The following is a 26311-nucleotide window of genomic DNA, read 5'->3' as shown; positions in this document are numbered from 1 at the left end:
AATTGGTCAAAATTACCGTAAAAGGGCAGGCCCAGGGAAATATTTTCTGGACAAAATGTTCTATGTGCCCCCACCCGCCTAAACGGGGCATTCAGAGTTGGTAGAAATCTGAGCCAAGCAGCAAAATCCACCCGTTTTTCTCCATGTCAAGGGGCGGCCATTTTGCCATTTGCAGTCAACTCCAAATGACATGCTCGGGCCTCAGGTAGCTCTCTCGGTTCAAGATCAATCCCAGAGGTCATCGATGGGGGGGGTGACCTCATTCTATGCATTGGAAGAAAATGTTGCAGTTGTTCCAAGCCATACAGGAAGCGACTCTGACTCGAGCCTTCCCGAAACGTGTTCCTTGAGGTCGCAAGCATTCCAGGTGATCAGTGCCTGGATTATGAATAAAAGTGTGTTCCAGAGTTTTGTCGTGAAATTGCACAAACCAAAGCAAGCAACTCCTATGTTGCCACAACATTAACGTGAGTGTTCAAATGTGTTGAAGGCCACAAGGATGGACGGATAGACGCAGAGAGAGAGAGAGAAAGAAGCATCGCCGGCGAGAGAGCTAAAGAGACGGATCGCTAGGTAGCGAGAGAGAAATGAGCCACAAGGCCGCAATTTGGAACGGCAGCCGAAAATCCCTCGCCGCACCAAAAGAATCCCAGCTCTCCGCCTGAACCCCAGCAACTGGCCTACGTAAGATCAAGCAAGCCCTTTGGTTTAACGGCAACCGCGGCGCGTCCTCGGATCCACTTTCTGCTCCTCTTTCTACGCTTCATTCCACTTGTTATTCAGATAAAGCAATAGCGAAGCGCAGTGGCTTTGGCCGAGTTGCACGCCGGGAGAGCGACATTCATCCAAGGCTCCCAAAGCGGGTGGGTGGACAAAATGGCAGGCTTTGTTTGGCGCTGGCCTCATCCCACAGCTTCCCTACTCGCCGAATCTCTCTCTCGTGACCTTCTGGGGCATCTTGCCACACCTCCTCCCGTCAGCGTGCAACACAAAGGTAGCCTCATTCAAAGCGGGGTCACACTTGTTGCTTTTATCGGGTCTTCTATTCATCTCCTGCATGAACTTGATAGTCCTCATCGCGGGCAGGCCCCCCCACCCCCCGCCCCACAAGGCTTAAACTGAGCGTGACAAAAGTCTGCAACATCATCTCGCTGCTGAACAGAGGCTGTAATTTGCCCGTTATACCGCGTTGGCTGCTTTAAGAAAATATCACAGCCCCGGCTCGGATATCTGAGACGTGAACACTCTTTTCTCCCTGGATCAATAGATCTGGTCCAAGTCAGTGGTGAGGGGTTGAAGGGGAAATGGAAAAAAAAAAATGGTCGTCTGCGTGCGTGTTATTTATATGACATGTTTTTGTGTTCGTGTACACGGCAGCCTAAGCATCCCATCGGTTTCACTTTCACAAAAAAGGATTCAAAAAATGTAATAAATAAGAATAAAAGCGGGTCACCTTGAACCTAAGGTGTTGCGCAATCTGCACCGCCGGAAGTTGTGAGCGGTCAGCAGTCTCCACTAGCAGCTTTTTTTTATGACGCTGATTCTCATTCAAAGTTTGTTTGTGTGCAATTGAGCGATGGCACTGGCAACGAATGGCAATCCGGAGCGCCGGGAGAGGCGTTTCATAAGGGTTACGCGTGAGCTACGACCGTTTCTGCACTTCCGAGGCTGCAAAAGTCCCACGCCTACGCGTCAGGTCTCGACTAAGATAGCCGATGCTTTCCTTTTCACGAACTCAACTCAACTACTTTGTTTCTTCTGTTAGGGGCCGTTATGTGTGTTGCTCATATCATGGCTTGCGAGTCGAAAAAGTTTGGGCAGCCCTGCCCTGGATGTTCTCATTTTTGGAACCCACAGGCAAGCGTGAATGCCAGCTGGCATGCGTTTAGATTTCTGGAAATAAATGAGAAATAAATAGCCGCTTGACCAACGGGCGTTCCAAGCTCTGCACCTCCAAAACGTGAAAGAGGAACATGACAGAATGGCGCTGGCATGTTCTACCATTTGCATTTTGTTTGGTCTCGCTTAGGCGTTACGACTGCTTCGCTTTTGTCCGAAGCCACTTTCTCTCTCAGTCCTCACGTCTCCGAGATCTACGATGTGGGGGAAAAAAGGGAACAGGGGCGGCGGGGGAGCTGCGGGAGAGTAACACTAGCAACCCAAGCGGCAGACGAAAGGCTTTTTATAAGCCATACAAACGGGCTGCAAATCGGATTAGGGCGGAGAAAGGAGGCGTTTCCATTGAGAAGCCGTCTTGTCATAGGGTGGACATTGTCCGTACGATGACAGGCAGGACATGCACTCGTGAAAACACGCGAGGGTGACAAGCACGGAGAATGCCACTAATCCACACAAAAGAGGAAAGCGTCCCATTGAATGCCAGAGTGGAAGACGCTAACGTGCCGTTGTTGCGCAAAAAGAAAATCGCAGCCTCTTTGTGATCGGCTACTCTGAAGTGTGAGAAAAGATGGAGGATGGAGCGCAGGAATGAGCCACATGAAGGCCGTCCTCGAGACTGATCCAAATGTTTTTACAATCGCTCAGGTTTGAAGCAAATCTTTGATCGTGGTTGTGACAAAGTGCGTGTGGGGGGCAAAAGTTCAAAGGAGACCAGTGAACTGTCGAAAAACTGCAGAGTGAGTGCGGCGTAGGAGAGTCCCGAAGGAAGGCTTGTCCTAAAGTCGGGCGGAACGACCGTCGATCGGGCTTCATTTGCCATCTCGGCGTCATCCGATTCAGCGCTGTCCCTTTGGGTAAATCGAAGACGCGCTCTGTGACGGAATTCCGATCCCGTCCCACGTACTGCGTGGGGCGATCCCAAAGGAGGCGAGGGCGGGAACCGAGCCGTCGGAACGCTCCAATCGACGCGGTGTCAATCACGAATTCTGTCCTCCATCTCCATATCGATTTCTACGCAGATGACGCCCGAGATGAACATTGGCGCTGGCCGGCGCGAAGGATGAAGCCGGATGTCTGAAAAGCAGCTCCTGCGAGACTGCGCCATCCAAGCTCATCGGACGACGGCGCTGAAACGAAAGAAGCGCCGACTAAACAGCTTCCGCGGCGGCTGCCGGCGTGGCGGAACAACCGGGAAAGGGCTTCACCTCAGTACACAAAATACAAATTGAATCGATTGCTCCTCCGCCACTTAGTCACGTTTTGCGCGATGTCATCTCGCTGGGAAAAATGTTGGCAAGCACAAGACGTTTTGCACACATCTTTGTTTTGTTGACTCTTAATCTCTCGAAGCCCATCTAAGATCAATCACTTGGCCGAGCATGATGGAGGAGCCTGTCAGACCTCACTGCTGTGGCCTTGCTTCAGTCAAACAAATAAAACAGACGGCGGCTTTACAGAAAGGTTCACCCCCCCCCCCCCCCAAAAAAAAGAAAAAGAAAAACAACGGCAGAGACTTTCTCAACGAGAGGGAAGAATAATGAGGGCTGTGAATGTCAAAAAGTATGGAGCAAAGAAAAATGATACCGCGAGAAAAAAATGGATATCTCGGGCCTGCCGTGCTTTGTTACTTTTTACACGTATTCAAGTATTGGAATTTTGAGCCCGGGTCCTATCCTTCTGACCAAAGTCAGCAAGACCCAAACAATTATCTCATGTCTCCAACGATCATGGTTGCCAGCCAATCAGAGGGAACATATATCGATATAGATATAGAGAAAGTTCAATTGCATGTTTTTCGAATGTGGGAGGAAAGCAGAGTACCCAGAGAAAACCCACGCAGGCACGAGGAGAACAAGCAAGCTCCACACGGGAGGGCATGGGTCGGATTCGAACCCACGACCTCTGTCCCGTGAGGCAGACGTGTTAACCAGTCGCCCACCGTGTCACCCTTAAGTTGAGTTCACGAATGGCTCGGTTGGCCAGGAAATCAAGTTGGCAGAGTTCGCTCCCACAATGGCGCAAACTCCCCTTTCTAACTGCGCCTCCACACGTGCGCACAGTTGGACTGCACTTTTGCGCTTGACTTGCGCCGGGCATGAAAATGGAAATGACGCCCCTGCTCCCTTCTGTGCATGATGCAGGGCAACACCACATCTATCCATCTCTTGCATATCATTACACACAATCTCACTCTCTCTCTCTCACACACACACACACACACACAGACACACACCCACGAGTGTCAGCAAAAGCAGCACTTCCTCTCCGATGATGATGTCGAGCATATAAGCTAACAACCGCACAGTTCAGCTCAGCTCAGCTGGATGTGATTAAGCAGCATTCTCAAGAACGCGTTCCGACAACACACTGCAGCCCTTTCCCTCGACATAGCATAACCCGAGGAGGCCATTATGCCGCCTCGTCAGCAGTTAACCTTCCAGTTGCACTTCAAAGCAAAATCCGGGGCCCAAGCAGCATGGAGGTGAATCCCCAGCGCTCTCGCAAGCGCGCGTGCACATTTCACACCTCTGGAAGGCCAGCGCGGGGACCAAAGCGCCGTGCTCAGCAGTCGCCGGGCTCACGCGTCAAACAACTCCCCGTGGCTCCCGTTTACATCCGAACGCACGAAAACCACCGCGCATCCTCTCGGCCTGATTGGTCGGAGAATGTCAGAGGGCAGAAGTACCGTCGGCTAAAATCGACTCTTTGCCCTTGACCGCAGAAAACCATCCGACCATCCGTTTTCTGGCGTGCTGAGCGACACGCAACGTTTACCGTTGCTCTCCGTCAGACAGCAAATAGGATCCGCTAAGCAATGTGCCGAGTCTTTCCTGTTGCCCGTGCTCGACTTGATGTCGGGTGCGAGGATGGCCTGTGACAACCTTATCTTTGAGTAGGAGGAGATTTGGACTTTTTGTCTGCGGGCTTCCTCCAACTTCCGAAGAAAGCAATTTGTTCTTCACCTTTCTCCCTTGCCGACGCTTGAATATCTTTCAACTTTGAAAAGAAAAAAAGGACTTCTGATCTCGTATTCAAAATACGGCTTCAAGATCAAGCTATTGACAGGCAGAGCGATGTTTGCTGGAAGCATGTTTACCCCGCATACATTTGCATGTTTATTTCATTCACGTGCCGCAGTCTTTGGAAAGAAATGCAGATTCAAATGCCCGCCAACATTCACGGAGCCGCACTTTTCGCGAATCGAGAGACGGAATATATGCTGGGGCGAGTAATTGCTTCTCCGTTCACGCCATCAAAATTCCATCCGCAATCGGAGTGCGGCACGCCGGCTCTCAAGTCGCAGCCAAGCCACGGGCCACTTTCGACGCAATGAAGAACCAATCGGGAAAATGGACCGACCGTTGAGAAAAAACCCGATCCTATTTTCTCGATGAGAAAGCCGCGATGAACAAGGCGAACGTCCACAACGACGACGCGTTGGAACTCCGGGAGCGCCCGCAAAGCTTAACTACCCGTCCGAAGCCACCCCAAACGGCTGCACGAGCCACTTTTGGGTCCCGACCCACCAGTTGAGAATCGCATTACTCGCTCAAGTGATCTGATGAGCAACGAATCTCAAAAGAAAACAACAGACGCAACTAAAAACAATTCCGCCGAGGATCTGTCTGAATCGCCATTCACTTCGATGCCAATGCCATGAAATAAAAGTTAACAAGAGCGAATCCGTTCATCGGAGGACTGTCGGGTCGTTTTGGTTGTCGTAGCGGTGCGTTTTATTTCCTGCCCTTTTGTTTGCTTCTTTTCAGGGCTCGATTGGCGCTTTCCATTGATTTTGGTTTTTCCAGTGTGCCCCAGTAAGTGTTTTGGTGAATAGATTTTGTTCTTTTCTTGACTCCCTCCTTCATTTGGAGGGGTCGCACGACATGACAGAACATTTGAGCATTTGATAAAAGATGCCGCGCCGGCGAATGCACAGGATAAACAACAGTTGTGCACAAATGAGACCGAAGCGGTGCCGAGAGGTGCAAAATGCTTTGATTTAACCTTGATTTATTTTTCATCTGCGTGCTACGTGTGCGGGCGACGCGGCTCACTGGCGCTCGCTCGCTTTCTATTCACGCCGAACGCATTCGGGGGCAATCATGAGGCAAGGCCCCGTTTGTAACGTAGAATAAAGCTTCCCGTAGCTGCCGGGGTCCCATATTAAAACTTGGTGGTCGGCTCCTGACGTTTATGATCGCCGAATCAGACGGAACGCTGCCGCGTACCCGCTTTGGAATTATACGACGCACAACAAAGCGCGATCGCAGCCGGACGGAGGCTTGCTTCATCTACAGTGCGTCAGAGTCCCGCAAGCGGGCAGGTCTCCCGTTCTCCATTCGCTTATTCTCTCTTTCACTCACAGCCAACACCGTTTGACAGACACGCACCCGCGCACACACGCACGCACACACGCGGCATCCGGTCACCCAGCCGGACCGGAACAATACCACTCGATGGAGTGCAACGTCGCCGTTTCGGCCGAAGCCAAAGCACATCCGAGCGCAGCGCGCCGTTGCCGCAAAACAAACGATGCTAACCGTAGTCGCGACGGCCTCTTGAACCGCCTTGAATGGGACGGAGCGTACAATCAAAGTCCATTAGCGTTGCGGCAAATGTCCGCCGGGATGACCCCCCCCCCCCCCCCCCCCCCCCCCCGTAGGTGTACTGAGCCAGCCCAAAGAAAACATTCAGCCACGAGGTTGAATTATGCATACAAATTTGCCACCGGTTCAAAAAAATGCTTTGGCAGTTAGGTGGCTCAGGGTGCGGAGGAAGTAAATAAATAATCCTCTTTAATAATTCATTAAAATTCATGTTGCTTTGCCTCCAGCCTTGACGCTATTTCAAATGCAGCCTGCAAGGGGCTCTGACTTGTGGCTGTGTGTGTGTGTGTGTGTGTGTGTGTGGCTGTGCGTGTGTGCGTGTGTGCGCGTGTGTGTGTGTGTGTGTGTGTCCAAAAAAAAAAAAAAAAAAGGTCGTAAATAGAGGAGGCAAAATGCATCCTCATAATCATGTTTTGGAAAAACACGCACAGAGATCGACACGTGTCAGCATCTTATCCCCTTGATTGCTCCACTTCTCCTCGGAAGGGGGATATCCAATCTCTGGAGTGTGGAGATAAGTTCAGAAAGAGCTTCAGGCTGCGTACGGCAAACTTGCTGTAAAGACAGCAAACACAGACGCAGCAAGACTGCAAATTGGAGCTAAAAGTCAGCACATGAAGGCAGAGAGAAGGTAAAAGAGGAAAAGAGTTCATGAGCAGTCAGCAACAGCCGACGTCTCTCCGAGCAATTTGAATGAAGCCACGACGTAAACCTGCGTGCGCGTGGGTGGGAGACACGGTGGGCTCGCCGTTGATATTCGGCCGCACGTTCTCCCGGCCTGTCGTTGGTGGAAGTTCAAACATTTTGAGGCTCGTGGCGTGGGGGTCGGGGGGGGGGGGGGGGCATCTGCGCAGGTTCCTGATTAAAATATATAAAGAAGCTTCCCTGTCAGTGGATGCAAGTCATCAGCGTCACGCCGAGTCAAGCGTCAGGCACGTCATGGCCATCGAGGACGCGCCGCGATCATTCCGAAGACGGAATATACAATTCCCACGTCTAATCGCACATTTGCACTCAAGGCATTCCGTGCAAATGCCGCTTGCTGCCACGGCAACGCCAGGGATGTTCGCGTGTGATCATGCCAACATGGCTTTGTTGAACATGCGGCGGGGCCCGAGCGCGACGGCGGTCTTGCAACGGTAGCCGCGCCGAGGCCGCGCCGGGCGAATAAGCGAGCTCGGCAGAGGCTCCACATGACGTGACTGAAAATCTCTCACTTCCAAAGAAATAACAGAGAGGGGCCATTACTGTGCTCACGGTGACGCATCGTAATTTGATGGCTTGGTGCAGACCGAAGTAAAAAGGCGGGGGGGGGATGCTAATCAAACAGTAACTCATCACAAAGAATCAGGAAGGCCACCGGATAGCGTACGCATGGATGGCGAGTGGCCCGTTGCCCTGCAGAGGAGCGCTACGCAATCAACCGGAACATTCCCTCCCAGTTTTGTAACGCTCCCTCCGTTTGAGAGGACGACAGCACGTTCGGCCGGTAGCCGTCGGCTTGCAACTCAAAATGCCGCACGGGGAGGGAAGCTCGGAGACAAATTGACATGCTGAAAATTGCACCGAGCTCTCACTGCCTCCGCTCTGAACAAACACGGACAAAACGGCCACCACCAAAGGATTCCGGCGCGAGGCGCATTTCGCCCGCTGCAAGCGCCAATTCGGACTCGTCATCGTCACGATGAGCCTCGATGCGAAAGTGCTTGACATGGCCATAAATTTGATGCGCAGTTTCAGGCGCCGCAAATCTTTCACTTGTCGCCGCTCGATTTCAAAGAACGACATTCTGAGAATCTTGCACGGAGCGATTTCAAGATTTAGTCCACTCTGACGAGTGCGAGAAAGGCAGCGCGCCAAATGATCGCATGAAAGCAGAGTACGTGTGTGTGTGTGTGTGTGTGTCTTGGAAAAGACAGATACATTCATTCCCTGCGTCGCTGACTGATTAGCTTGAAGATTGACGGCTGGATTACTCTGCTGCTTTCTAATCCGTTCATTTCTTCACTTGGGATAAAGTGTTGCCAATAAGCACAAACCATTGCACAAATGTGTACGTTATTGCAAAAAATACGTCAGAAAATACGGGGGGGGGGGGGGTGGAGGATAAGTGGAGCACGAGCCACATTTTGTCCTTGAATGAAGGCGAGAAGGCGACGGCTGCGCTCTGGACGACTGCACGGCTCTCTCGAGACAAGTTCAACCGCGGCTAAGGAAGGATCGCAGTCGAGTGGTACCGAAAGTAAATCGTTTTGTTCAGGTCGGTGTTTCTCATCGTTTCCGGCGGTCTCGGCGAAGGATACGATGCGCTACAGAACAGGCGTGGTCAAGGGGCGGCACAAGGTCAAAGGGTGTGGCCGGAATCAGAATCGTCGTGATTGGCCAAGTATGGAGTACACCACAAGGAATTTGTCTCCGGTATAACACGCTGCATTCGTATCATCACACCGATCAGGGCAAAAGACGCGCCGGCAAAAAAAAAAAGCGGATGCGTGATCCGTTTCTTTCTTTTTAGTCACTTCATCCGGAGCACGGTAAATATTTGATCATCGTGTCGTCGCGCCTGGCTTTGGCCCGCGCCGTCAGCAATACAAATCGACTTTGTCGACAAGCCGTCTGCGGGGAGCTGACCCGAAGTTATTGACGCACGATTGTGTGGCTTCCGGGGACTATTCTTACCGGAAGAAGCCGCGGAAATGATTATTTGCGAATAAATGCGCTCAACGGCGTTCATTTGGGATCTTGTTTTCAAACGGCATCCATTGGGCGAATAATCACCAATTGAATAAGCCGCGAGCGAGCGAGCGAGCGAGCGCTGCAATAACGGGTCACAGCCAAAGGACCGCACGCCCGTGAATCATTTAAGCTGAAGAAATACCACTTGATCCAGAAAAGCCGATTTATGTTTAGATGCATGTAAATCCTCCCGTCGAAGGCGGCGGTGAAAAAAAAAAAACCTTCGTAATGAACTGGAAGATTGGGGTGGGGGTAGGGGGGGGGTTACATTTCGAGCAAAAAGGGTGACACAGAGGACTCGTTGTGTTTTTGTGCTGTAACCAAAAGCAAGTGGAGTCTTCATCAAGGCCACCGACCGCTCACGTGGAACTGAGATGGCCAGCGCAAATGCTAATTGATTGAGGGCTTGCTTGATCAATAGTAAAAAAAGCTTGACCAACTCAACTCGAGCTTGCAAACAGCCACCGCTGTGGACAAAGCGCTGTTCGGGGGGGAGCCAGAATAATTCATACGACAACAAACAATAAGACAAGCCATGAATAACAAAGGCCGCAGAAAGCACAAAAAAGCAGTCCCGACTCCAAATCGCGTCTCACGCGGAGTCGAAAGCCCCGAGACGAAATATGCGTTTGAAGAAGACGACTTTCGAAAGAATAATTTTCGCAATTTTTGAAACGAAAGGCGGAAGAAACAAACGATCCGCTCTGAGATAAGAACGGGGCCATCTCGTTTGTTTCCAAGAAACATGAACGAAACTCCCGTTTATCCCACGAGGCGAATGACGACACCGCGAACGACACGTTCCTCATTCCCTCGCCACTTTGGCACCGTCGGCGCTACCTCCCCACCTTGCCTTTTTCGGAGAATCGCTTCACGTGATTTCCCGGCCAGCCCTTTTGCAGATGCGGGCCGGAGGCGACGCTTCCGTCCATCTGACGCTCACGACGCGGCGCACGGGTAGCTGCCATCTAGTTGCCCGGGGCAAAAGTCCGAGGACTCGGAAGAGGGCGAAGACACGCCGGCGCCGCTCTCGCCCTTCGAAGGACTCAGCGCTTTGCTGCGGTTGAAAAAGCGGAGCGACTAAATCTCGCGCTTCAAAAGGAAGTTGAAGAGTCACGGGTCAAAACGCCGCACGAGAATCGCTGCCTAAGGTTTTAATTCAAAAGGCGTCAGCGCAGGGGGTCGGCGTCAGCGCAGGGGGTCGGCGTCAGCGCAGGGGGTCGGCGAAACCGCGCGCGGCTCTTTCATCCTTGCGTTGGGGCATCTCTTCTTTCTTGGGAGCTGGTGCGATTTCGCTGATCAGCGTTTGTTCACCTTCTTCACAGACGTTTGCGAGCGCTCGATTCGACGGCCGGCGGACGCCCGGCCACACCAAGTATTTGATTTGTGTTTGTTCAATTGTAGTTGTAAATTGTAAGATTACGCGGATCTCGAATGATTGCGATGAAATTATTTCTAGGTTGTATTTTTTGTCGTTTTGACATTTTTTTTACTGTCGGGCGGCACGGTGGGCGATGGGTTAAGCGCGTCCGTAACATTGTCGCGGAAACCGTGTCAAAATGGCTCCTGGAGGGGAAAAGGTTGGCCAGCCCCCAGTGGGCGCGTGCCCACTGGGGGCAACTGCCAGATTTGCAAAGGTTCCCCACACAGGCTGTTTGGGTATGACTGCGGCGATCTGAAGGGGGCTGGCTCTTCCTCCCTCCCTCCACCGGTTCCGACTGCGTGGGAAAATGTTGGCGCACATTTGATGCATAGTTTGTTGGGAAGAGAAAGTGGTTTATGAGCCTCCCGAAGGCAAACGGTCGGTGGAACACAAAGCATTTTGGATTTCTTTCATTGTTTCTTTCAGCCATGTTCCTGGCTATGCTAGGCCAATTTGTTTCAAGGTACAATTTGGTTCCTCCCCAGGAGCAATTGCATCATATTGTCCAATCAAAGTCAACGGAGTCATCGAGAACCAAACGGACGCGCGTGTTTGACTGCAAACGGAGCCCTTTGCCAGGGAAATGCTCGGCCATCAAAATAATGTGACTCGGGATGCCCGGCGGCCGTTTGCGCCTGACTTACTTGCAGTTTTGAATGAACCTGAATGACAAGTCATTGATACAACTGCATGTCCGCTTTTTTTGCGAGAAAAGCCAAACAAACACGTTAAAAAGAAAGATATGAGCAAAAACGGAATTCCAACGGCAGACAACCGCCTCCGAGTACGAATATGTAGTGCAACAAAATTCCACTCCGGCGCATGCACACGATACAAACCGGTGGTCCACACTTCAGTTAAAGTCAAGCCCAAACTTTTCTTGCCGCTAACGTCTTGTCTGCGCCCCCACAAATTTAAACATGACATTCTGATGAATATTGCCTTGGTGGAATATGAGTTGAGCAGCCAAATCCACTCCTACTTGTCCATCTTCAGGGCCGGCCATTTTGATTATTTTGGAATTTGTACATTTTTGACCAAATATATACAATAGAGCATCAGGCAATCCAATTTGCATGGATTCTATGTTAAAAAAAAACAAAACGACAATTATAAGAGCAATAAGCGCATCGGCGTGGGGTTCGATTCCGTCCTAAAATGTACATTTATGGATGTGACATTTTCCAAACAAAACGTATAAATGAACAACAATGCAACCTTTTTTTTTTCATCGTTTACATTTGAACACGTGTAATTCTGTCATTTGTTTGACGTTTTATGTTCTGTAGTTTTCCCAAACCTTTCCAAAATGCAGCACTAATGGGCCAGTGAAGAAACAAAAGAGTCACACTTTCAGGACGGGGGCGGCCATTATGTCACTTGCTGTTGACGAAAAATGACATCACAGTCGCTCAGGGCAGCGGCCAATCACGGCTCACCCGTTTTCTGAAGCTGAGCCATGATTGGTCAAGACCGGAGTCAAGGCGAGTGACAAAATGGCCGCGCCCCGAGACGAATGCAAGATGAAGGAGGATGCCGTGTTGCGACTGGACAGAACACACTGATAATGGGCTCGCCCTTGAACGGACAACTGACGAGACGGCGATATTTCCTCTGACAGAGAATACGCCATCGGTGCCTCGTCGAACCGCGGAGAAAGCCGCTTGCAAAATAGCATTGTTGCGTATCGCATCTCGGGTGGCTCGCCGGATGCGACCGGCTCCGCGAGCGGGCCGTGAGGATTTAAGAGCTACGCGGCCTGGTCGCCGACGAAAGCGAGTCGGATAAAGGGGGGGGCACCGTGCGGCTCATCATCTCTGCCCGAGGAATCTATATCGCCTGGCGGCAGACTGCTGGTCCCGGCCGCGCGGATCAAACACTCAATGAAGGACAAGAGAGACGCGCCGTCGCGAGTCAAAGGCAAAACGGCGTCGCGCTTATCGCACGCAGCGACGCGGCTTCTTTGCGCGGACCGGACGTACTTATGGGAGGCCTTTGGCTCGCTTAGCAGCCGAACGCTGGGCTGCGGCGCGGTAGATAGGGCTCCTTGCCAGAGTTTCCTGCTGCAGCCTAATTGGGGTCACGTCGCGAGTCATTTTGTGGAAGCAACTTTTTGAGACGGGACAAAACAATCACACTCAAGTGTTTGTGGCTGTTGGGGGCCACGGTCCGATTTCAATTGAAATTTTAATTTCTTTTTTGGAGGGTTTTTTGTTTGTTTGTTTGTTTGGTTTTTTTGCACCCTGCAAAAGCTGAAGCCGTTAATAATAGCAAGGTCAAAAAAAAGCAATAAATCAAACGCATCGGGAAGAGGCCAGCGAGGAAAGACACCTCATCTCCTCGGATATGAAGAGCAAATAAAGGAAGCGAGGCCACCCGCCTCACCTTGCCGTCTTCTAAATCCGTTCGAACGGTCCTCCGGTTTCACGGCATATGCCTCGTTTCAATCTGCGCAAAAAGCGGCGGGGCGGCGAGACGCCTTCCGCTCGGCATGGCGGCGAGTGAAGCATTTGGCCATCTGCGCAAACTTTGAGTGGATTCGGCCCCACGGCGTTCACACGACGGACGTGCGACCGCTGAACGCAGGCCCAATTAGTGGTCGTGACACAACATGGCGTCTTCACATACGCAGCATCGCCCACGCGCGAGCAAAACAACTCCTCCTTCACCTCAGCGTGAGGCCCGACGCGCGAGGAAACACAAGCCCGGGCCACGGCGCTCGAGTCCCTCCCGTCATTTTCTCCAGGGACGCCACAGCCCGGCTCTCGAGCGGTGCGGCGAAGCGCCTCGCGACCTCGGTGGCGGCCTAGACCCAAGATTGAAACCCAGCGATACACGCTGTGCTGCAGTGTTACCATTGAGTAAAAGGATTCCTCTCGCTCGGCGTCCTAGCATCGCAAGGACGGGCCCTTGGTCAAGCGAGCGAGTGCGCATTAATCATCGCACGAGGCGCGACACTGCTGGAGCCCAGCGAGTGGCCGACTTGGAGGAGCGCGGGGTGGCGGGATCGGGGACCGCCATTCATCATGACGACCGTGGGCTTATTTGACTTGGTTCAAAACGTCCGGGGCAGTGAGGACACGCCGGCCCATTTGTAAACGAGGCCGGGGGGCGTCTTGAGGCCCTTCAGGCAAACGCGCTCGTCACTAGTGACCGGTGGTGACACCGTCCTTCTTTCCCTCGAAAATAACAACGCAGAGTAATTCAACGATTCCACTGGAAGACACTCGTGTCAGCCGCTCTTGCAATGTGAACAACAAACAAAGAATCCCTCCGGGCATGTTTCATTTTACACGAGACAAAGACGGACCGCATATGTCAAGTGTCGTGCGCAGCAGGTTGTTTTCAGTGTGACCAACAAGACTCGAAACAAAAAAGCCTTCCAACTTTTCCATGGAGCAGAAATCCTCCATCCACATCCATCAATCCATTTGATCTCATCCCGACGAGGCTCGCGGGCGTACCGGAGCCCATCCCGGCCGTCGTCGGGCAGTAGGCGGGGGGGACACCCTGAACCGCTTGCCAGTCCATCGCAGGGCCCGCCAAGACCAACAACCCCCCCTTCTCACAATCAGACCAAGGGGCAATTCAGAGCGCTCAATTAAAGTGCCGTGCATGTTTTGGGAATGTGGGAGGAAAGCGGAATACCCGGACAAAAGCCACGCAGGCATGGGGAGAACACGCAAACTCCACGCAGGAAGGCCAGAGCCCGGATTGGAAGCCGGCGCCTTTGCACGGTGAGGCGGACGCGCTCACCGTTCGTTCTCCACCGTGCCGCCGCCACCGGAAATCAGGAATGCTGCGTTCGCTCACTGTTCCTTCTTTTGGAACTTGCGAAATGTCAGTTACACAGTTTGGAACTCGAGGCTGCGGCAGAGACGGACGGGCTTTTCTATTTCAGCAGATTCACCGGCACGTGGAGGAGGCCCGCAGGAGGAAATGCAGCTAAATTTCTCATCAAGCTCGCAATCGATGCGGGAAAAAAAAATGGAGCAAACAAAAACAGAATTGCATTTCTCCGAAAATCCAAACGGATGAGAAACTTGGCAAATATCTCACAATCAACAGTCAAATATTTCTTCCAACCAAATCAAATGACAATGGGGGCAGGCGGGGTGGCGGGGGGGCGACACACACAAGCAACAACTTTCTGCTCCAGTTTACGCATCTTCACGTGAACGGCGCAGCCGATATTACACAAGCGCGAGCACAGCGCGAGCTGACCTTCTACGGGGGTGATGAGGAGACGGACACCCGACATGGCAAAGGTTCTGCACGGACACCGAGCATGCGAAGAGCCACACTCAATCAATCAATCTCTCCGTGAGGACGGCCAAAAGGAAAAAAAAAAAAAAAAGTCAATCATTGAGATCCAGCAGCAGCAGCAGACGTACCTTTGAGAAGGTTCTGGCCGTGTAGCACAACCCTGGGAACCAGCACCGTGTAGAAGTTCTGGGAGAAGCCCGACCTGCATGGAGGTTTTGCGGACAGGCCCGCCTTACTCCCCTGCGAGGAAAAAAAACCCAAAACGGCCTGTAAAGCTTCAGCAAATTGACCGATTTCACATTGATGCTCACCGGCCACAAAATCGAGTAAAGCTGCACAAATCGTAGGGAATCCAAGAAAAAGCCACGGCAATCCTCGCTCCGCAACCGAGTTCCCTTCCGATGACCCAAATTTGTCCATACATCAAATGACGATGACACGCGTTGGGCTTTGGAGTCAGCCAATCCTCCGCGAAGCATCTCCAGCGGGTCCTAAACGCTGCCGCTCGCCTCTCGTCCGGTACTCGTACGAGGGAGCGCATCACTCCTACTCTGGCGTCCCTTCACGGGCTCATTTTCAAAGATCCGATGGTGCGTTTTCAAATCTTGAAATGGCCTGGCCCCACCTGACCTCTCGGAGGCTCCGCGGCGCGGACATTACTCGATGTACCGAGAACGAAGGGGGATGGAGCCTTTCCCCTTGCCGCTCACTCACTTTGGAAGGAAAATTCAGCAACCTCTCTGGCTGGCCATCTCTCAAATTATTTGATTAAAAACTCATTTTTATTGTTTGACGTTTGACTCCGGATAAGACTTGATTTTGAGTTTGATTGTTTTTGTGCTTTCTACCGCCCTTGTTCCTCATGGATTGTTTTATTGTTTGTTGTATGAATTATTTTGGCCCCGTGTCCAGCATTTTGTAAACAGCGGTGGTTGTTTGAACTCAACTATCGGCCACTGTGCAGTCGGGACATTTGAATAAGAGTGAATAGGAGCATTTCTGCCAAACATATCAAACAATCGTCTGAAAATCAGCAAGTGAGCTCGTTATCCCCCCCCGCAACTTCATCGACATCCCGTCTTCACAAGACAATGTTGATTGGCTCGACACGACACATCTCGATGTAGAACGTAGCCTTGGCTGAAAAAAAAAAAAGGCGGCGAAACAATGCTGTATTTTCACCGTTGTTCTTTATTAAGGGGGGACGGACGCGGTGCAATTTCAACCAGCAAAATGAAAAGTGAGCGTCGCATATTTGCACGGAATCGGCGGCGTGCAGGTGTACCGAACTCCCCGAGCCGTCCCCGGGAAAACCAAGCAGGGGGTTACGCGGTGCGTAAATGTGCACGGGCCAGGTTGTGCACAGCCACGACAGAACAAGGAGCCCATTTAAAAAAGGCGATCTGCAGCTCAGCGTTGCCGAAAGACCGCTAACGAGAAGAGTTGCTGGTGACTTTTTGACAAACCAAAACCAAATATTCTCGACGAAAAAGCCGCTCGGGCTGCTGTTTTTTTTTTTTTTTTTTTGGTCGTTCCATCGGTGGCACTGCGGGAGAAAGAAAAGTGCTCGTTTTCCGAGGCCACTCCGGTGCACCGCGCCAGTGCAGCGCACTCCCAAAACACACCAAGCCACCCATCGAAGTCACGTTCTTACCCAGGATGCGGCGACGAACAAGGTGCACGCCACGGTGACGCAGCCTGCGTTCATGCTTGCAGAGCGTGGACTTGCGCGGGGAAACGAGAGTCTGGTTCTTGGCTCGGTGGACCTCGGTAAAATCCCGGAGCTCGGCTCTTCCCCTCGAGAGTGCGGCGCGAAAGACGTGCCTGCTCGTCTGGCGCTCAAGTGCCGCTGACAAGAGAGATGCTGAGCTCTCGGCTCCGCTCACAGAAAGAGCCCGGACCGTCGGAGCCGCCGCCGCCGCCGCGTCACAGGAACCCCTCCTCCCCTGCAGCAGCGGAGCAAAGCGCCCACCGTGCACAATTCCAGCGGATGTCCCGCGACGACGCTCGCAAAATCAGTGGAGATCATTTGCTACGTGCCTCTTTGAATGCTCAAAGAGTCGAGCGACTGTGTGTGGAGGGAACGTGGCCAAAACATGACGCCAAATACAGGCAATCCAAAAAATTCCAGTACGTATGCCTCGGATTAAGACAGAAAATCGGTTGTCGACCAAACTGAGCGCACCTGAATGGCCACTTGACTCCTCTCGCCTTCCTTACACGAGGAAGTGACGCTTCCTCGGGTAGACGAGGAAGTGACGCTTCCTGGTGTAGCGTTCCATTGTGAGCAGACATGTTCAATAAAGATTTTTTTTTTAAAGCGTGGTTTCGGTTTATTTTATCTATTTTCAGTAAAATGGCAGCATTCACCCTGAAGTTACGCTACATGCTGGCATTGACTGCAATGCTCATAGCCATGGAAATGGCGAAATGCTTCGGGACCTCTTTACACTCAAACATGTATTGGACATGCAAATGTGCGAACATTGAGTATTTGCGGTCACACGGAGTTTGTGTTTGTATGAATGAAATGGGATGAAAACATTTCTTGGAGTCAAACCAACTCAAAGAATTAAATGTTCTTTACCCGTAATTTATTGAGGAGTTTGGGGGTTGTCCCGTAGAGGGTGCTATTGCAGTAGTCAAGGCGTAGATGAGGCTTTGGTCGGCGTTGAAAGAAAGTGAGAGGCGCAGGCGAGAAATGTTTTTGAGGTAGAAGAAAGCAGTTGTGGTGATTTGGGTGATGTGTTGGTCGAAAGAGAGATTCTTATGGAAAAGGACACTAAGGTTACGACAGTGAGAGGAGGGGAACAGGGCGGAGTTGTCGATAGTGAGGTTAAAGTTGTTTGGGGGAGGGGGCTAGGACCGATTATTAGCAGTTGAGATTTAGTGCAGTTAAGAATGTGAAAGTTTGTGTGCATCCAGGATTTGATGTCAGAAAGACAGACATGGTGGAGTGGGTTGTTGGAGTGAACGATTTGGTGCAGATGTACAATTGGACGTCATCAGCGTAGCAGTGGGACTGGAGACCGTGATGACGAATGATTTGGCCAGGGGGTAGAAGTTAGAGGAGGAAGAGAAGAGGACCAAGCACAGAACCTTGGGGGACACCTTGGGACGTTATACGCACGGGCCATATAAGGCAATGTGATTGTTCCCAATTTCACATCAATGGTATTTTGGTATTGATGACATTTCTTTGCCGTTTCAATTAAAACGTTCACTTCCTGTTTGTTTGTTTTTTTTAACTAATGAAAATAAGGAAATTCATCGGTGTCGATGGACATGGACTGATACGAAGAGTTATACTAAATGCTATTAGCCATCTTATTAATCGTTTGCCACTGTCTCGGTGTCGATTTTGTCCAGGCATCAAGAATAATGAGACTTTATATGGTGGCTCAGGCAGCGGTTGTTCTACGAGGCCTCCCCTGAAATAATTGCCTGGCATCTGTGTGAACTATGCCTTTAACTGGTCTCACAATTTAATCATGTTGACATTTCTGAAGCCTCTGATCCGTGCCTCAATTTCCATATCTGAGAGGTCATGACAATTTAATCCCATCAAAACGAATGGGACAGTATTGTAAGTGTCAATCATTGCGGCGGAGCATTTCTATCCTATCTGTCAGATCTTCTTCAAATCTCCATTCCCTCTCGCTCACTCAGGTCCTCATCCTCCCTCCACCTTTTTCTACCCTCTGCCCGTCTCAGTACAATGGGGTGCAGAGCCTTCAGTCGCTCTGCCCCCAAACTCTGGAACTCACTTCCTCCCAACATTCGTAATATTGACTCTCTTTCCATATTCAAAACCCAGCTCAAAACCCACCTATTCAGACTTGCCTACTTGCCTTAAATCTTTCTTTCTTTGTTTATTATTTTATCTGTGTTTTACTATTGCTCTTGGTTGTACAGTGTCCTTGAGTGTTATGAAAGGCGCTTACAAATGTGATGTATTATTATTATTATTATTATTATTATTATTATTATTTCCTGGGAATACAAAAGAAAATCCACACGCCCCATCTTGAATAACTCACTTGAGGAGCGAGTGCACCGAAGGAGATACGGTGTGTCGGACAGCTTTTTATCGGATGAAAGAGAACGTCTAAGAGAACAAGCAGGCTGCATGTGTTTTGCAGACTTGGAGAAGGCGTTCGGCCGTGTCCCTCGGGGACTTCCGTGGGAGGCGCTTTGGGACTACGGCACGCGGAGCCGCCCGACACGGGTTGTTCAGTCCCCGTTCCACCCATGTCAGACTTCCCTCCGCATTGCCGGCAGTGAGTCGGGATTGTTTTCAGTGAGGGTTGGACTCGGCCAAGGCTGCCCTTGATCAGCGATTCTGTTCAGAACCTGTGTGGACAGAATTTCCCGGCGCAGCCTATGCAGCGAGGGGGTCCGCTTGAGTGGCCTCAGTATTTCATCTCTTGCTCACCTTTTTTTGGCGAAAGATCACCCTCGAAAGTGAGAACGGTTCGATGGGGAAGCTATTGCTCGCTACGGGGGATCGTGAACAACAACAAAGTGTACTGTATGTGGAAGGAAGACGCCCCATCATATCACGGCATAAGCGCATCAGCGTAAAAAAAAAAAAACGGTCTTGAATAATTCAGTAGGCGATAGCAGAAATAGCAGATTAGGCTTGATTGAATTTTGCCTCTGTGGTGTGGCAGTGCCTGTCATCAAAGAAAGACGAGCAACGGGAAAGAACAATCCACAACCGGCACGGCAAGTCCTTTCGCGGGAACCGAATCAGTCCGCCGTAAGGATCAAACACAGGCTGCCGCATTTCACCGGGGCCGGACAAAAACCACGTGGACGACACGCCGGCAAGGGTGGTGGTCTCTCACACGCCATTCTCAGCGGAAGAGCACTGAAGTGTTGGCCTCACGAAGCCCGCTCTCTGTCCGCACGTCGGGAGAGTTTGGTTGCGCTTTGCCGCAAAGCCAAATCTTGCGTGCTTGGGCGAGCTGGGAATGGAGCGCTGCCTGCCTGAAAATAAATGTCGAATTTCATATTCAATGTCTGTCACCGGTGGATATGGAAGCGTACGCGGTTCCAACATCTCAATATTCTTTGTGAGGCACCGCATCAGCCGTGATTGATTTACTGTAAGGAAATATTCAAAATGGCTCGCGAATAACATGAAACATTAGCATTAAAATAGGTATTCATGAGAGCGGATACGTATGTAATACGAGCATTTCATGATTCCTTTGCTGAACCTGATCATATCACCATTCATAGCAAGTGTCTTATCCCCCCCCCCCCCAGATACGCCCGCAGTTCATTTGGCAGCGGTGGATGCCCGATGGAGAGCAGATGTAGCCTGTAACCTGCGGGGATATTGGGAGGAATGTGAATTGATGCTCAGTTATTCTTTGGGCCACGGAAGCCAATAGGAGGAGGCGAGGCTGGCTCCGTCCGCGCAGGCCGATTGCCTGATTGAGATCCGAGGCAGGAAAAGAGCCTTGGCGACATCATTCTCATCCGTCATGTTAGCGCAACTTTGAAAACGGCAGCGCGTATTGGCACCCGGAACCAGCCGGAGAAATTAGCCTTCCGCCGTATTCAAAATATACGGTCGTCTCACCTCCGCGTTATGTGAAACATTCATACGAGTTGGACAATGCCGTCTTCTGCTAATGCAGCTTCCCCTCCATTGTCATCTATCGGTTCAATCTTCGAGTTTGCATAGTGCAGGCGCCAGCCTTTTTTCGAAACCGATGTCTGTTTGCAAATGTTAAATGTAATGGAATTCAGGAGACGTCTGCTACATGGCCCTCTGTATGCCGCCGTTGCACCCCCCCCCCCCACACACACACCCCTCCTCCATTGACAAAATGGTTCGAATGGTGTATAGAGTTGTCATACAGCTTGCCCTTTTAAAAATTTGCTCCGCCCTCTGCGTCTCCTTGCAGGTAGCGATATGAAATATTGACTGTTCTCACATTGGGCTGCAACCCGCAACCCTCATTACGCCACGCTGCTATACTCGGCTAGCAAAGTGCTGGCACAGCAAAGTGAAGGGCGGAAGGAGTGGAGAAGCAGGAGGCGGCTGTGCAATGGCTGAGGATTTAACAGGCGATATGAGAAATTGCATACAATGTAGCGGGGGGGGGGGGGGGCATGTGGAGTCCCAAATAAAGCACAAGCACAAGTCTTGGGACTGCCATTCAGGCACGCGGGTCGATGAATAAGAAAATACGGAGGGACGCGCGCTTCCGAAAAAAATAAACAATTGCAAATCAAACGGAGGCAAATGTGCGGAAAGTTGAAATGAAGCACCGGCCAAGTGACCGCTTGCCTTTCTGCGGCACGCTTGCCACGTGTACGTCCCCTTGACTCGCATGGGAGACGGAAACAGTCTGTTCACGGTGTCTCACGAAGCGTTCACGCGGCGGCGCATGGCTGTCTTTAGCAGCAGGGAGACAAACTTTGTAGCTTCGTTCTCTTTAAAAGAAGGATAAAGGGCCACAAACGAGCATCCGGTAGATAAAAAAAACCTGCAGACCGGCATCGCCGCTATTCATATTGGAAAGCTAAACGCAAGTCTTTGAATGAGCTCCTCCTTTTGCTATGGGGGCGGATTCCCCTTTGGATAGGAGGGTGTGCGGAGGCCTTCGCAACACTGCCACGGTACCGTCAATGAAGACGTCGCAGCGGCTTCACCGCAGCCAGAACTGGTCCTGTCCGAATTGAGGCGGCTTTGACCCACTCTCGGGTGTTTAGAGAAACATCACTTCATTAGCCATGGCACACGCCAGACACACATAAGGGCCAGCCATCTGCTCCGCGAGCATCGCCAAGGTTAAATATCCACTTGGAAATATCGAGAGAGAAGCAGTGATGTGTCGAAGCCACGATGAAAGGAAAGCATCATCGTCCAAATAGCCTCAAGCCACCCACAAAACACAAAAGTCGACTTTGCAAAAAAGTCTGACTGTGCAAATCGATAGAAAAGGGCTGACTGTGGTACCCGACAAGCAAAACATGTGATTGGCGTCGAAGCAGCAGAATTCGAGACGCAGCCTAACGCGGAATTGCCGACGTGCGTGCGCCGAAACATGCAGTCGGAAGATGAACAGAAACCAGCGAAGAAACAAGCAGACGAAGTACCGGCGGGCCATTTTAACCTCTCGTCAAGCACTAAAAGGCAGAGGCGTGCGCCCGCGGTGGTCTAACCTGCTGCTGGTCAGCCGAGGGTGAATCGCCAGTCAGATGTGAAAGTAGGTCAACAGAGCATGAACGGAGCCTGCATTAGCACGCATTATCGGGAGAGATGTTGAAGGTTATAATCCAGAATGACTTTTCTGCATTTTGCTGGCAAGTCCTGCGTTTATCGGCAGACAATTATTACGACACCCCATGCAGATGAGGAATAGGACAGAAGACAATCCTTGACCGATCCTTTAGAGGGGGTTCAAAACTATGAAGAGTAGGCAAGTTTTACAACCTTATCAAATGTTACTTGTCATAACCACAAACACTTTTTTCCCCAATTAGAACTTCCATCTGAAGAGCTCTCCCCTTGTAATTCTTTGGCAGGACCCAGCGAAGGGAAAATCGATCGGGCCTGCTCTAATTCAACACAGAAAACAGTGTGAACCTGTATCGATACATGGCCGTTTGCGCTGGATGAAATGCCACTTTTAGCTACGTCATTTAAAAAAAAACAAAAAAAAAACACGAATACTAATAATAATCAAGATCCATTGGCAGAATGTAGCCTTATAGTTAACACGGCCACCTCAATGTTGTAAGGTTCCATCTTGAAATCCCTGCTCAGGCCCTCCTACGCGCTAAAACTCGCCAATTCCAATTGCAGCGTCTACTGTAGAATCCCAACAGGCCAGAGAGAGTCTTTAAGATTATCGCTCTCAGTTTGATTTCAATTGCGCCATTCCATCCCATCAATCTGGAATAAACAACACTTAAAAGCCAAAAGGTGACCCGGGCCTTAATAATGGCTTGAGAGATTCTGCGCGCATCAAGTGCTCACCCAGACGCCGGGGTGACTTCGGAGAGGAGCGGATGGCCTAATTCGACTCATTACCCGGCGAGATACAGATGAGTTCTTCCATTAGCAAGGTCATCCTCAGGTCCTCAGAGCCTCGCGCTTAATCCTCGATGCAAACCATTTTCGGGAGGCGGCAGCAATTTTGGTTTTGAAGGATGCAGTTTGAAATATCTTCTCGAGGTGGCGTTGCAAAGTGTTTGCCATACTCGAGGGGGCGATGCTTTCAAAATACACTCATTCTGAAAGATGGACATTTCTCCCCAAAATGTGGGGGGTGGGGGGGTGAACTGAACACGGCGCTTCTCTTGAGACACAGCTGCAAATCCATCATGCGCATGACATGGCCGCAAATGTTCTTTTGCACAGACGAGAGATGTTCAGATACTTTCATCATGCCGGCTCGATGGACAAGATCACACATTCAAGACCATCGTGCCTTGCGGGGGGAGGAGGATCAAACATCAAATTAAGGCTGACTTAGAGCCCTTTAACCGTCTCTCACTCAAACAAACGAGGCTAGTGGGATTTCTTATCTGGTGTGAAAATACGCAATCGTTTCTCTTTTGCACTCGCTATCATTGCTTCGATGGCAACCGACCAAATGACCCAAGTAAATATAAATGCGGCGCAATGCTTACTGTGCGGGGACGTCATTTATTTTTGCTTTATGTGGCTGTGCCTAACAAACAGTGTTTGTTGTCTTAGCTTGCTAACAGAAGAAGCAGGAAGGACGACCTTGTGGGTAAAACGAAGACACTGAAAATCTGAATTAGAAACCGACTTTTCAAGCATACAATGCAAAAAAGAAAAAAAAAAAAAACGGTTGTTGGGACTTTGAGCTTGTCCAAACAGTGAGTCACATAAGCGAGACTATTTGTTTACGCACAGCCAGAGGGTGTGTGTTTTGAGGCCCCGGCCAGTAATCGGACCATGAAGGGCAGCAGCTTGGACAATTCCACTACATGTGGATACACTTGCATTAAATTAAGGCTGCAGACATAGTCTGTCATCCTGTGATGCTAATACCTCTCTTTTTAGATGGCAGGAGCCATAAAACATTTGAGGTCAAGCCTGATATTTGGATAACAATCGACGATAACATACTGGTCCGCGATCGGCGGGCAAGCGGTTGAGGAGGTGCGCGTTCCCCGCCTACTGCCCGAAGACGGCTGGGATCGGCTCCGGCACGCCGGCGACCCTCCTGAGGAGAAGCCGATCGGAAAATGGATGGATGGATTGTAACATATCGGCGATATCTAAAAGTGTTTTTACCAAAGACAACTCAAGACCATCGAAGCACTTCCCTCCTTCAACTACGTCATCGCGTGCACTGGAGAGACAACGTGTGAGCAGTGTCCGCGGTTCTCCGGCAGAGAAGAAGGGAAGGTGGAGACGTGTGGGAGTCGGCGCTGTTTGGTTCAGGGTCAGGAAAGCAGCAAAGAGGAAATGAAGGAAGACAGGTACCGCTCTCTGCGGTGAGCCTGTGACACTGCCGGGGACCCTGTCAGGACCGTTTTGCCGCCTGTCACGCGGAAGCCTGCGATGGCACAGCTAGGCAGGGCCTCCAACACGAGGAGGCTCTTACGTGACAACAGGTATGTGCCAATCTATTCCAGGTCAAGCGGGGGCTACCGGCTTGGTGACGTGTCACCTATTTCCGTCACACGCGCAAAGCAGACGCTATTCGGAAGCAAAGCTCCATTCTCGTGGCTTTCAAGTTCTTTGACAAGTGACTAACGACTGTTGGTTCTTCTTTGTTTAGTGGAAGGGTACCAATAATTTTGTCTCTCGCAGTCTCGGGACTCTGGCGTGTCAATGTCAGCGCAGGTGGTTCTCGCTTGACGCCACCACAACGAACCTTGAATGTTGGTCATAGATACGTGGGAAACTGCAGCTGCTAAAGTGTTGAGCGCTGCCATCATCAGCAAGCTAACAATGATCTTTCTGAAAGATGACAAACAGCCTCCCATCCGAAGGCATTCGGGCGCCGAGGCCAATTTATCTATCGCGGTCGACTGAAATCATGCGGCGTTGACATCAAAAGGTGATTATGAGCGTTTTTAGATCCAGATATTTACATCTGCTCCCGATTCACATTAGACTTCAGAAAGTGTTGCTATGTTTAAAACCTGGCGACGTCGCTGCAACACATTGACGGTGCATTTTCATTTCTTCTCCGCACAAGTGTGGACTTTTTTGGCCACCACTGCAAATCCTTCATTTTGTCATTTTAGACATTCAGACGTGGACCTGCTGGCACATTCAGACGTGGACCTGCTGGCACGTTCGGACTCATCATCCTGTTGAGCATCCTAAAAGCGCTCGAGCTTGAGGGCAAGAACTGATGGTCGCATGTTTGCCTGCCTGATTTTCAGGTAGAAATCAGATTTTTACTGTTCCATTGCTCACAGCAAGTAGTCCAAGTTCTGAAGTAGCAAAGCTGCCCCTGAGAGTCACACTACCACCACCGCGTTTGACTCTAGGCGTAATGGTCCTATCATCAAATCCTGTGTATTTTTACAGCAGATGCATCATTTGTCCCCGCAGTCCATTGCGTGTCTCCAAAAGTTAGAGAAGATACCAGTTTATCTCAGTCATTTCCATAAACAACGGCAGAGTGGATTCAGTTATCTTATTTGGCGGATGAAGTTTTAGATTCTCTGCTCTTTCAGGAAAAAAGCAGCAAACGTGGTCAATAGAGGGAAGAAACGGTGAAACACACACACACACACACACACACACACACACACTTCTCACAGAAACACTTGGAGGAAAAGGACAAAGATGCTACGCTTGAGCGGGCACTCACACTCACTCCACACATTTGTACTCCGGGTGAAAGCTGATATCAGGCCCAGATCAGTGCAAGGGGAGGTCGGGGACATACTGTCAGAGTTCCTTTCCCCAGAAGACCCGACAACAGCTTGGCTGAAAGGGAAGACAGATTCTCTGGATTGTCACTCCAGCTCCTTTCCTCTTCGACACGCACACAGACACACACACACACGAATCCCTGACCTCTGCGGTGTGAAAGGGGAGGGTACTTTGGGTGCAAAGCGAAGCTCGGGACCTGTCACATGGATACATCCGACATCTACTTGACAGGAAGGAAGTTCAGATGTCAGTCCCCATCATGCAGGCAGAAGACAAGAGGCGAATTCCTCAAATCAGCCGATTCACCGAGCAGAGATCGCATTCGGCCGATACCTTTCCAGCCCCACTTCCGCCCTCTGCTCAACATGAAAGTCTGTCCGTGGTCATGTGGTCATCAATGTGGTCATCTTCAGGGAGAATGGCACACATAACGTTTTGAAACAAGACGCCAAACGGGCTCCTTTCAGGCGTGTGTGTCGAAATGCT

The 26311-nt window shown here is 50.8% G+C and overlaps 1 protein-coding gene across 2 annotated transcripts in view; it reads right to left on the bottom strand.

Annotated features, from left to right (window-relative positions):
- cdh4 (cadherin 4, type 1, R-cadherin (retinal)) overlaps positions 1-17137 on the bottom strand; it is a 91370-nt gene extending 74233 nt beyond the window's left edge. For both annotated transcript variants that reach the window (XM_086117541.1, XM_086117542.1), the window contains exons 1-2: positions 16586-17137; positions 15060-15171 (exon numbers count right to left, since the gene is read on the bottom strand). In XM_086117541.1, the coding sequence (XP_085973667.1) occupies positions 15060-15171; positions 16586-16639 (166 nt within the window). In that variant the 5' untranslated portion in view covers positions 16640-17137. The remainder of the gene's footprint in view (positions 1-15059; positions 15172-16585) is intronic.
- Positions 17138-26311: the final 9174 nt, after the last annotated feature.

Source organism: Hippocampus guttulatus, chromosome 8 (genome assembly GCF_054856545.1).
Source record: "Hippocampus guttulatus isolate MCC_2025c chromosome 8, RoL_Hgut_1.0, whole genome shotgun sequence".
Taxonomy (NCBI): domain Eukaryota; kingdom Metazoa; phylum Chordata; class Actinopteri; order Syngnathiformes; family Syngnathidae; genus Hippocampus; species Hippocampus guttulatus.
Note: the sequence above shows the minus strand (reverse complement) of the source record. Positions and strands in the feature narration are given on the sequence as shown.